Genomic DNA, 13,803 nt, shown 5'->3' with positions numbered 1-13,803 from the left:
TTGACATTAACGAGGACAAAACGACGTATTTACTGTCGTCAAATAGAGTCGATTCACACCGTAGATTTGGTCAAAACGTGACAATTGACAGGTATGATTTCGAAATGATAAACGAATTCGTTTATCTGGGCCCTGCTGTTAATTCTGATCAAACGTAGAATTACATTTGCTAATCGGTGTTTCTTTGGCCTAAACAAGATGTTGAGGAATAATGAATAAGGCCTTATCGCGAAGTACCAAAGAGACACTGTACAAAACCTTAATCAACCCAGTCTTGCTGTATGGATTCAAAAATCCAAGTCGGGTTTCTAATTGTTTTTGGGCTCTTCTAAATTGTTCCAACAGAAAAAAAAATAAATGTGCTACATAGCGTTGCAAATGTGAATTTGATACAAAAAAAAATAGTTAGCAAAACTAACGAGGAAAAAAGTCTAGAAAAAAATTCAAAGCAGACCTCCCGATTTTAACCGGGACCTCTCGACTTGTAGTGGAATGCTTTACTACAATGCCCATTAAAAATACCATACAAAAGTGGTATGTCATGTTAAAAATTCAGATAAAAGAGTTGTTTAATTTGTTTAAAATTAAAAACAATTTAAACAAGGCTTATTAAATAAAGAAGTGCTTTAACATTTTGCGCCAATATCTTGAATTGTTACTTTGATTTTTTCAAAATTTTACCACATGTAAAAAAATGTATTCTAAGTAACATTCAGATTCTATAGACGTTGAAACGTCGAGAAAATTCAAAATTTTAAATTCGACAAATATGACCTATTACAATAACTTCCTAAGGGAAATTATTAACCACATCGCACACCCCACTAAAGCCATGAGGGCTCAAATGATAAAAATGATAACACTGAATATCCAGATGAATTAGTTAAAACGATTTTTCGTAACTGTATTGAATTATTCACGCTGGAATTGTAAAAAAAAGGTATTGAAATGTACATAAGTATTTGGGAACTCGTTTTGAACCACCCTTTCCCATCATTCCCGGGGTTCATGTGCTTACCTACCCATTCTTTCTTTGGAAAAAAGATATGGTTTATATACTCTTGGAATATTTTTCGTATCGTTGGAAGATTCGACAACTAATTAAATGTTTGCACACGTTAATAAAAAACACATTTTTTCATAAGCTTTATTGTACCAACAAATTAATTTAAAAAAAGGCGACGAAAAAGATTGGACCGACACTGATAACTTTCCATCGTCTTGTTGTGTTAAAAAAGTTGTCAGTTGAATTATTCTTAAAAATTTCGAAATTACCAACAATATTTATTTATTTAACCCATTAATTATCTAACGTTAATATAAACTTATAGCTATTTATATAATTTTTAATTTCAAATTTTAATTAACATAGAAATAAATAAATACTATAACATATTAAAAAAGCTTTGTTTAAATTGTTTACTTTTAACATTGTCATTAACAGATGAAATTAAATTATAAAATGTATTGAAGACTGAAATCAATTGATTTAAAGGGCTATTCATACCATAGTTAGTTCTGCTAAAGATCGGATAAATAATAAAGGACCTAAATGGCTACCCTGTGGAACACTAGAGTTGACGTAAAATTGGAATTCATTTCTGAATATAACGCTATAACTTCTGTTCTTAAGATAAGACGAGATCCACGTCAAGAATTTATCGTTGAACCCTAAGGCCTTAAGTTTATGGACTAAAGTCTTGTGACACAATTTGTCAAAGGCTTTACTGAAATCTGTGAATACGCAATCTACTTGCTTACGATCTTCGAAGGAGTCAAGGCAGAAAGAAGTGGAGTGAAGTAGGTTTGTAATTGTTGATTTATTCTGGACGAAACCTTGTTGATTTTCACATACAATTGAATTACAATTAAAGGATAACATCTTACAGATAATGGACTCAAATAGTTTGGGAATAACGGAAAGTTTGGCAATCGGCCGGTAGTTCGTTATTTCATTTTTAGACCCTTTTTTATGAATCGGAGTTATAAATGCACTTTTCCATAATAGTGGGAAAATTGAGCTTCTAAGAGATTCATTGAACAAAACAAACAGAGGGTACGATAAATGAGACACACATTTTTTTAAAACACATGATGGTACTCCATCAGGGCCAGGGTGAAAACAGTCATCAAGTTCTGAGACACAACGAACAATTGAATCCTCACATATTGTCAAGTCGAGTGAGTTAAGGTGTGGATAATTTTGGGCTGGAAAGTACGAATCCGGCATTTGAAAAGAAGGAGGCACGTCGAAACCATCTTTGAAGAAACTAGCAAACATATTTGAAATAGATACATAGAGTTTGGGTAACCGTCAGTTTTTCTTTTACTTTTCACGAAATCCCAGAAGTTTTTTGGGGTCTGTTTCAATTTATTTTCCATTTTTATAATATAGTCAGAGTAAAGAATATTGGAGTAGTCAATGAAAATATTTTTAAGTTCGGAGTAAATCCTGAAGTCTTTTTCTGCTCTAGTTTTACTAAATTTTAGGCATGCCTTATTTCTTTTATTTTTTAAGTTTTTTAATTGAGTGTCAAACCATGGTGGAGTTTTAGATTTATAGCGAGATTTCCGTAATGGCGTAGTTTCATAAAAACAGTTCAAAATAATACTATAAAAATTTAGACACATGTCATCAATATTAAGATTTAGGAGCAATATTTTGCATATAATGAGATTTTATTTCAAAATCTATTTTTGTAAACAAAATTTTTAGTCGAAAACAAAGTTTTACAAATTTTAGTTGGATTTCTTAAAAGTTTTTGCTTCTTATATAAATAAATACAAATTGGATGAATGACATTAATTTGAGAGATATTGACTGTTGGATTCTAATTAAAAAATTATTGAGTAAGTTTGAAGCCAGTATTTTTCGTTTTTGGAAAGCTATTTGAGTCGAAAGCAAATTTTTACCAAGTTTTAGTATTGTTTTTTTTTTTAGGTTTTTATTTTCTATAAACTGTCAATTTGATTTTTCTCAAAATGTTATCGAATGTTGAAAACATTATTTCTTATAAATAAAAATTAGTTGGAAGCTATAATCTCAAAGTTTTGAAAAGATATTTAAGTTAATATTTACCAACTTTGAGTAATGCTTTTTTTCGATTTTTCAATTTGTTATATTTGTTTATATTGTTTATTTGTTTATATTTTTACATTATGTAATATACAATTTAATTCAAGTCTTTAGTTATTTATTCGTGAGATATTTAGAGTTAAATAAAATGTTCACCTGTTTTTTAAATTGCAATGGTTAAAAAAAACACCCACTCAATTTTCTTGAGCCCTTTCTGCATTATTATCTGTATAACACAATTTATTTGAAGTCGATATCTCTACTGGTTCCTAAGCTATTTACGACGAAAAAAACGCTGCGAACGTACGTACACACGCCTTCACATACATCTTTCTAAAAATCTTTCATTTCGCCTCTAGGGACTTTGAAACGTCGAGAAATGTCAAAGTGTTCAATTTGACACATCGGACTGATTACAATAAATTCATATGGGAAGTTAATAACTGTTGCACACTTTTCGCCCTCTATCTCTAAAACCGTTTATCGTATGAAAAATTATTTGAAAAGTCCATGCATGGAAAAGGAAAGCACGAAAAAGCGGTTTTGGCGACTGTCAGCGGTCCAGATCTTACAACGAAAATACTGCATTTTGTAAGACTTTATTCAAAATGTTTAACAAAACCAAATGGGTATAAATTAATTTCGAGTTTTGCTTTCTCTCATTCTTAGATTGATAACTTTTTGCGCCTTATTAAACTGCAATTTAAATAACAATTAAGAACATTATAACCATAATTTTGCATATAAACGAAAATGAAAATTGTGAAATTTTAAATTAATTTTTATTCCCCACAATGCAAAAAGTGGATTCTAATTAAAACTTTTACATAAGTTTTTATAAAAATTAACTTATATTTTATTTTAAATAAAAATGCAGTTAACACGTCAATGGAAAAGGTGATACAATTCAATTGAAATACATTATGGCGGTCAAATTACACTTTTGATGTCTATGAATTATGAATGACTTAATTTTATTTCAAAAACAATATATGGTATTATGATGAATGCACTATCACAAATCCTAATGGCTTTTTGTTTCTTAACACTTAAAAAAAAAAACTTAAATTTCTTATTGCATTCTGAAGAAAGAATCATCTTCCTAAAAGTCCTCCAACTCCACCAAATCCGCCGATTCCACCAAAACCGCCACCTCCAAAACCTCCTCCACCATAACTGCTATAACTATGGTGTTCTTCATGATGATGTCCGAATTTTCCACCAAATCCCTTAACGCCTCCACCAAAGCCTCCTAGTTTTCCCTTTTTGAAGAAGAGTCCCCTTGCTTGACGATGATGTAAGTTCTTTCCATTAACGACTGCTAAACCCGCCACCGTTAACATCAAGACAAAAACAACAGCATATTTCTTAAAACAAAATACAAATTATTAATAAACTTTTCACTGTTTCAAAAAAAAAGGGTAAAAAACAAACTCACGATAAAATTCATAATCGATCAATAAAATCTGCGCGTCTCTATAGATTCACGTAAATCAGTTAACTGGATACAAAAGTCCAAATTTGCCTTATATCTTGGTCTTTTGCAATAAGTCATCGAAGGTCATGTGCGGGCCTTGTATGTTAACCTGGTCCATATGAGTGCGGTCTTTCATTTTCTCTTCTTGTTTTTATTTTTTGTTAATTTTTGGAATTTCCCTCCTCTTAATCATTTAAAAAGAAAAAGACAAAATAACATGAAACCATAACAAAATAGTCGGAGAAGGAAAGTTGCAAAAGTAATAAATGAACAAATTTATTTCCAAACCTCTTATAAATTGAAGAGTATTCTATTCTACATATACAATGTTCATCACAGAGGAACTAACGAGTTTTAAGTGGTTGAATAAAAGTAAGCAAACTAGGGAACTCAAAAGAAACATTTGTTACGCATTACTGGTTTTCTATTATTTCGTTTACTTTTGAATTTCGAAGAAAAAGAGGAGGAAGAATGAAAAAGAAAGAAGATGGTCAATTTCTCTTGGCCGCATTCAAAAGTTCAATGACATTTCAACATACTTTGGTTTTTAAAAACTATAAACATAATGCATGTTTTCTTATGTGAAAATGCAAAACGCTACATAAAGATGGGAGTCGCTTCAGGAAGTATTAAACTTAAACTTTAACCATTCTAAAAGGTGATTTGTTAGCTAAAGGGTGATTTTTTTGAGGTTAGGATTTTCATGTATTAGTATTTGACAGATCACGCGGGATTTCAGACATGGTGTCAAAGAGAAAGATGCTCAGTATGCTTTGACATTTCATCATGAATAGACTTACTAACGAGCAACGCTTGCAAATCATTGAATTTTATTACCAAAATCAGTGTTCGGTTCGAAATGTGTTTCGCGCCTTACGTCCGATTTATGGTCTACATAATCGAGGCTCATTTCTGGTTGAATGGCTACGTAAATAAGCAAAATTGCCGAATTTTAGTAAAGAGCAACCAGAAGCCGTTCAAGAACTGCCCATGCATCCCGAAAAATGCACTGTTTGGTGTGGTTTGTACGCTGGTGGAATCATTGGACCGTATTTTTTCAAAGATGCTGTTGGACGCAACGTTACGGTGAATGGCGATCGCTATCGTTCAATGCTAACAAACTTTTTGTTGCCAAAAATGGAAGAACTGGACTTGGTTGACATGTGGTTTCAACAAGATGGCGCTACATGCCACACAGCTCGCGATTCTATGGCCATTTTGAGGGAAAACTTCGGAGAACAATTCATCTCAAGGAATGGACAGGTAAGTTGGCCACCAAGATCATGCGATTTGACGCCTTTAGACTATTTTTTGTGGGGCTACGTCAAGTCTTAAGTCTACACAAATAAGCCAGCAACTATTCCAGCTTTGGAAGACAACATTTCCGAAGAAATTCGGGCTATTCCAGCCGAAATGCTCGAAAAAGTTACCCAAAATTGGACTTTCCGAATGGACCACCTAAGACGCAGCCGCGGTCAACATTTAAATGAAATTATCTTTAAAAAGTAAATGTCATGGACCAATCTAACGTTTTAAATAAAGTATCGATGAGATTTTGCAAATTTTATGCGTTTTTTTTTTTTTTAAAAGTTCTCAAGCTCTTAAGAAATCACCGTTTATTATCTTTTTGGCAACACTAGTTTAAGCAGTTGACGCACGTTTCGTGTTCTGTTTCACTGTCAAACATCTTCAGTCTATAATTTAACCATGAATCGTCTTACAAATGAGCAACGCTTGCAAATTATTGAATTTTATTATCTGTCAAAATAACATTTTAATATCATTTTTTGACATTGTTTATGTCTGTATAACATTGAGTTCATATCATTTTTATATTTTTAATCCAAAAATACAATGTCAAAATGACAGGTTACAACATCATAATCACATTTTAATAAAAGAAGCTGGGATAAGACCCACACTGATAACTTACCATCCCGTCTGTCGATTTGTCTTGCCTAAAAGCTTGTCTATATGTACTCCTATCAATTTTTACCAAATTTGCTTACTATTTTTTGTAGATTTTTTTTTTAGATTTAGATTTTTATATAAAAATTACTGAATATCGAAAACAATATTTTCTGTGAAATGAAATAAGTTTGAAGCCAATATTTTTAATTTTTGAAAAGCTATTTGAGTCGAAAGTAAATTTTTACCAAGTTTTAGTTTTGTTTTTTTTTTAGAGTTTTATTTTTTGTAACAAAACTGTCAATTCGATTTTTCTCCAAATTTGTCCTAATGTTGATAACAATATTTTTTATAAGAAAAAATTAGTAAGAACCTATTATCTCAAAGTTTTGAAAAGATATTTGAGTCGAAAATAAATTTTTTTTTTCAAAATTTTACTGAATGTTAACAACAATATTTTTTGTAAGATAAAAGTAGTTTAAAGCCAATATCTACAATTTTTGAAAAGATATTTGAGTTGAAAATCAATTTTTACCAACTTTTATACATTTTTGTTAGGTTTTTATTTTTTGTAAAAAAAACTGTAAATTCGATTTTTCTCAAAATGTGTCCTAATGTTGAAAAAAATATTTCTTATAAGTAAAAATTAGTTAAAAGCTATTATCTGAAATTTTTGAAAAGATATTTGAGTCGAAAATCATTTTTTACCGACTTTTGTTAATTTTTTATCGGTTTTTATTTTTTTGTAAAAGAATGGTCAATTCGATTTTTTTCAAAATTTTACTGAATGTTGACAACAAAATTTTTTGAAAGATAAAAGTAAATTAAAGCCGATATCTAAAAGTTTTGTAAAGATAGTTGAGTCGAAAATCAATCTTTACCAACTTTTATTATTTTTTTTTTAGGTTTTTATTTTTTATAAAAAACACGCACGCACAGACATCTTTCTATAAATCTTTTATTTCGACTCTGGGGACCTTGAAACGTCGATAAATGTCAAAATTTTCAATTTGACAAATCGAACCCGTTACAATAACTTCCTATGGGAAGTTAATAATTTGTTGACATTGTTCATGTCAGGATAACGTTGAATTCATATCATATCTACAGTTTTAATCCAAAAATTGTATGAAATGTCAATGTACATTTGACAAGTATATAATGTTAAAAGTACATTTGCAATATCAAAAGTGATATGACAGTCATGTCAAAAGTAACATTGCACAACATCAGCTGGAAAATGTTAGCGAAAACTATCACTTTTAAGGTGGATTTTACATTTTTTTTTTCGGTGTATGCTCTTGGAAAGTTGGCCGAAGATCCACTTCTTGTGTTCAGCGATGAAGCTCATTTTTGGCTCATGGGTACGTAAATAAGCAGAATTGTCGATTTTAGAGTGAATTACAGCCAGAAAAGCATTTCAAGAGCAACCAATGCATCCAGAAAAAGTCGCAGTTTCGAGCGGTTTATGTACTTCTTGAAAGACGATGTGAATAGTAACGTAACTGTGAATAGTGAGCGCTATCCAACTTTTTTTGCTCAAAATGCAAGAGCTTGGCTTGACCGCAAATCGTTGTTTATTTACAAAGTTTTATTTCAAGCAATGATATTTTACGGTTTTTCTGCAAGGGGCAGATGTGCTATAAGTCAGGTTCGTAAGTTACAAATCATTAAAAGCAAAGTCTTGAAATTGATATTGAATCTTCCGAGACGTTTTTCGAAGTAAGAACTGCACCAAATTTGGAATATAGAACCTATGTCGTTAAGTCTTTCAAGGCTTTATGAGAGATATTACATAGCAAGCAATTCTTCCGACAACGAATCAATAGCAAACCTGGCTAGTTAATAAATAAAAAAAAATATACATATACATTACGCATAAATATTTATTAGTTTTTTACTTGTTATTTACATATTCATTTATTTAAATACTTTTGATAATTTAAATTTATTTCATTATACCAACTTTATTGACTTATATCATTTGTTAATTTATTAAAAATTTTGTAGTCCAGTATTTGTAATTTGTTAATTTACTATTTATTTATTTAGTTAATTTGCTTTTATACAAATTTTTTGTTCCTTATTTATTTCGTATTTATTTATTCAATCATTTATTATTACACTTATTTGTTAATGTATCTATTTACTTATTCATTATTTATTTTTTGAATATATTGTAAAGCTTGTTTTTATATAGAGCTTTACCGCCTCCCATTAGTAACAACTTTTTAATGAAGGTTTTTAGAAGCTTTTCCTCCACTGTATTTTTGTTCTACATTTTCGTTTGCTTAAAAAGCTGTCAGTAGCAAGATAGTTATATACTATAATTTTGTAAATTGTGCAATATAGGTTAAGATATAAATTTAATATATTTTCTGCTAAAATAATTATATAAATATATAATTGTATATAATATAATGTGAAATGATACCAAATTAGTATCATTGTGAAAAAAAAACAATGTACGGTATTGTTTATAAATCGAAAAAAAAAAACTGGAAATAACATTTTTCTGCTCGAATATATTGCTGCCTTCAGAATAAATATATTTAACGAAAAATAACTTTTTCGACTTGATTTTTGAGTAAAATCAACTTCAATTTCTTAGAAAAATAATACAAAAATTGTTGAATAAAAAACTACAAAAATAAGACAAGACACTATACAGCTTGGATGTTCGATTACAATATTTTGTAAATGGATTGATGTATTGACTTGAAAATTATTTTATCCTATGTACCTTTTTTTAGTTAACGTAAAATAATGTTCTTAGAATAATCCAGTTGTCCTTTTTAAAGAAATAAAAACTTTCAAAAAATGCTGCTAAAATTTTAAAAATTGGTTTGTGACTAAAAATGTCGAAAACAAAAACAGATATTGAACTATTATATGCAAAATTTTTTGCAAGCTTTTAGTAATTGTTTTAGAAAAATGTAATTGATAACTTTTATTTACAAAACAGGAAAACAACAAAAAAATGTTAAAAAATGGTTTCCGACTCATGTATTATTAAAATAAAAATGCAGTACTGGGTCAAGCAAACTTGCTCATGTATTCAAAGAGGCTGTTGAAATCAGTTAATTTGTTTTTGAGAAAACTTCAAAACAAAATAACAGATCTATATATCATTTAATTGAAAGAAGCCAAATTAAGGAAAATAATTTAGAGTACACATACAAAACGGATCGTTTTTTAGAAAATTTTAATTCTTGTTTTCCCAAAAAATTTGTATGGGGACTACTGTTATTTTTAGTCTTAAAAGCAAAATAATAAAAAAGGCTGAAGCGAATCTGCTCAAACACTTAATTTACAAATTTGAAGTCCATGGAACCAATGTTTCAGGCTGTAGGTGACAGGACAAACAGGCAGACGAACGTAATCGGGGGACCCACTTTTTTTGACTTCCCTACCATTGTAATGTCATTTTTGATTCAAATGTCAAGTTCGAAAACTTGCCATATATAGCTGCGTGAAATAGTAGTGATTTTTTCAAGTATATTCAAATTGGAATACAATTTTGTTGTGTTTAATTTATTTTAATTTTTTTTGGTTTCATTTCCTAAAGGTTTTTTTTTTAAGATTAAACTCCGTAACATTTATAAAGGGACACCGACATAATGCCCAAGTTCAAAATCTCTAAAGACAAAATTTCCACACTTTTAAAAATCCACAAAATCATTATCCCCAAGTACAAAATCTTTAAAAATAAAAACCCATGCCGATAATCCTTAAACGAAATCCCCAAATCTAAGTTTTTCAAACTCCGTGGATACATGTTTGTTTTCATCATTTGAGTGTACTTTTCGGAGCTAAGCAAAAGTTCAGGAGATAACGTCTTTTCAAAACTTTACTTCTGGTTCAAAACCAATTTTCTGGATGCGTCAAAAACAAAACATAAACCCGAGTTAAAGTCAGTTTCCGATTCTTTAAAAAATAATTTTCCTCGGGCACAAAATGTAGTTTAAGCTTGGCATCGCGCGCCGCCTCAAGTGTAATGTAGAGATAAAAAACTCAGGATTAAATGCACTTATAAGAGATTTATCAAAGGAAATGATCGTAGGTCGTCAAGTTTCCCAAATAATTTTTCCCATCCATTTTCATGGAATCAAGGGCTCCAAAGAAGATAATTTTCCCATTTTTTTTTCCAAAAAATTGATGTAACATTACCATCACCCACCCCAAATCCTATAGTGATTACAAGTCTGCCAAACTATCAATTCAAAAAATTACTATTGGAAAAACTTGTCATTGGGATAAATAATGATTAGAAACTATTGCCTTGGGAATGACAAAAATCGGAACATAACATTTTTGGAAAAATGGACATTGGGACACACGGATTGGAAATGTTGTCCTACAATCGGAAATGATAGATGTTGTTACCACAATTGAGAAAATAAGCAGCGATAAAAACGTCAATTGGAAAAATCGAGCGTTAAAACATACAATAAGTTAAAAATAAAAAACAAGACGGTCAAAAGTTGAAAAAATTGAATTTTTAAAATTTATATCATATTATGCTAAATTATTTGTTTCATTTGTTTATTTAATACCATGAATTCAAAATGTATTTCTTGTTTTTGAAAAACAGGGATAATATTAATTTCTCATGTTTATGTTGAATAAAAAGATGAAGACAACTTAACTTTTTTGTGAATTATGTATGTCGAAAATCAAAATCTCGAAGCACAGATTCGCCAAATTTTAAGTACGAGTATATCTAAGAAATTATTTTTGCCGCCAAAAACTGAGATTAAGGATTTTGATTTTGGGAATTTTGGTTTCGGGGATTTTAGATTAGGGGCGTATCGACGTATGTATATGGTTTTGTTATTTTAGAGCCAAGGTGTAGTAACAAAAACAGCTTCATGTCATAAGACTGCATCAAAGCACTGTTTTTGAATGGCATATAACTTATAAACAAGAGCTCTTTCTTCTAAATAAAATATAAAAAATGCTTATAAAATGAAATGAAGATAAACGAAATTACAATAAATTAAGAACAACACATTTTATTTTAAATTTAATATACTTATTACGTTAAATTTGTTTCAAAACAGAAATTTTACATAACGAAATATAACGCCTTAAACATTTGGTAAAGTTTTTAAAAAAAACGACTTGACAATTTTTATTTCAAAAAATAAAAACTCAAAACTAATAAATACTTAAAATTGGTAAAAATTGATTTTCGACTCGAATATCTTGACAAAAAATACAGATAATTTCTTTGAAATAGTTTAATCTTAAAACAATAATATTGTTGCTATTATTTGGTAAATTAAAAATAAAACAAAATCGACAGTTTTCTTAACAAAAATAAAAACCTTCAAAATTTTGACTAAAACTCAAATATCTCAGGAATAATTAATTTTATGTTATCAAAATTCCATAATTTATTGCTAAATATTATTCGAATATCTCGAAAAAATAGTATTTACTTGAATATTCTGCACGTAATGTTGTTGTTGAGAGTAATGCGATTAACATTTTTCAAAAACGAAAACCTGCAAAAAGTAAGTCAGAACTGATAAAAATTGATTTCTGATTCTTGTACCTTGATAACAAAATATAAATTATTAGCTTCAAACTCTCTTTGTAAAGCTTTCACCGATTGAGAGGAAAATAAAAAATACTTAAAATTAAATTTTGAGTTAAAATCTAATTGCTAATGTTCTGTAATACTTAAAAACTGTATTTTCTTATAAAAAAAAACTGTTCATTTAACTCCTCGAATACATCCTTATATAAGTTTTTGTTTGCATATCTCAGCCTTTTTTTGCATTCACGCTGGAATTTTGTGTCAGGTTGGACCAAACAAGGAACTTATCCGAGTCAAAAGTCTCCACAGATCTATTTCAGTTTCATTATGTGAATCAACATTTTTTATTATCTTCCCCAAAATATAACCTTAATTCACAGCCTATGATTTTAGTTTTTTTTTCAATTTCATTGATCTTCAGCTTGAACTCTTTGGTGACGATGATTTGCTAAACATGTGAATAATTTAAAGTTACAAGAGTAATGACCTCGAAATTTTATGTTTTGTCTACCACTAATGTCTTATATCCATAGTTAAGGTCTATTATATGTTTTGTTGGTGTTATAGCATTGTTTCGAAAAAGGTCATATTTGTTTAGCAACGTGACAGACAGACTCACGAAAACTTTTTGTATAAATATGAATAGGTGGGGTGTACCTATTTTGTTTTGTTGACTTTGTTAACACTTAAAAACCAGTTACAGTGAATCATCTTATAGTTTTGGTTTATTATTATATTCGGTTTAAAGATGTTCATTATGTCAATCACTTGGATAAGCTCACGTCGTAGTTTTAGGTGATCTTAAAGATTTAGTTTCAACAATTTCTAGTTTCAAGAGTAACATGCTTAGAAATTAATATGGGGTTAATTTCTGTTTAACTATTGTTTAAAAATGGGACCAAACATTGATCCTTGTGGAACACCCCGTTTTAAAGGCAAGAAGTTTAAAAAGTTTTCACTAGTACGTAACAACCATCTGAAGTCTCCCAGAAAGATGGCTTTCGAGTAATTTTACTGCAGAGTTTCCAAAATCAAACAGGTTTTTAAGTTTCCAGCATAAAGTTTACTCTGTGAAAAGTCTTCGAGAAATCATATATATAGACCTATAAACAGATTGGCTAGGAAATAAAAGGTTATATAAGGATAAGTGCTAAAAAATCTGTTAAGCTAATAATCTCTTAAAGATTTTCGATAAGCCCGGTAAAATGCTAATAGCTTTAAAATCACTTGCATACACAGAATTATTGTTTTTGGCATTAGGCATAACTCTTGCTTTCTTCTAGACTTTGTGGTTAAAGTTGTAATGCAATGTTTAATAAAGTATTATGTAAACCGGAGTGGTATCCTACCTTCTCCAAGAGTGTTTCCTTCAATTACTCCTACATAGTTAATGACATCATTCTCATCAACCGATTTAATTTGAAAAATTCTTATCGTTTGAATATATTTATTAATTCTTTCTGATAAATCGAAATTATGGTCTTCAACATTGCTTCCAAGAATACAAATTATTTACCACATCAGCATTAATTTCACATTTAGAAACACTAATTGACAAAGAAATACCTACAGTACAGATAAATGTTGTTATTCTATTTTGATGTCCAAAACCAACGTATGAAATCTTACAAATAATTGAACTTTTGAGTATTAGACTAGAAGTGTTTTGATTTAAGACCAATTATAGGTTACCAAAAATCAAAATCCTCATCCACTTCTAAAACTTCATAATTTCAATGTATAATCCAGTGAAAATAGGAAATTAGCCCGGAAATAATGGAATATTGGTACAGACTC

The 13,803-nt window shown here is 29.6% G+C and overlaps 2 protein-coding genes across 3 annotated transcripts in view; both read right to left on the bottom strand.

Annotated features, from left to right (window-relative positions):
- LOC129943098 (ras association domain-containing protein 8) overlaps positions 1 to 13,803 on the bottom strand; it is a 447,741-nt gene that overhangs the window by 258,831 nt on the left and 175,107 nt on the right. The gene's annotated exons all lie outside the window — the stretch shown is intronic.
- LOC129943111 (keratin, type II cytoskeletal 2 epidermal) lies at positions 3,962 to 4,675 on the bottom strand. Its single transcript, XM_056052346.1, has 2 exons — positions 4,515 to 4,675; positions 3,962 to 4,443 (listed from the first exon to the last, which is right to left on the bottom strand). The coding sequence occupies exons 1-2, from the start codon at positions 4,524 to 4,526 to the stop codon at positions 4,171 to 4,173; spliced, it is 285 nt and encodes a 94-aa protein (XP_055908321.1). The 5' UTR covers positions 4,527 to 4,675; the 3' UTR covers positions 3,962 to 4,170.

Source organism: Eupeodes corollae, chromosome 1, assembly GCF_945859685.1.
Source record: "Eupeodes corollae chromosome 1, idEupCoro1.1, whole genome shotgun sequence".
Taxonomy (NCBI): Eukaryota; Metazoa; Arthropoda; class Insecta; order Diptera; family Syrphidae; genus Eupeodes; species Eupeodes corollae.
This window is presented reverse-complemented; position numbering and strand designations above follow the sequence as displayed.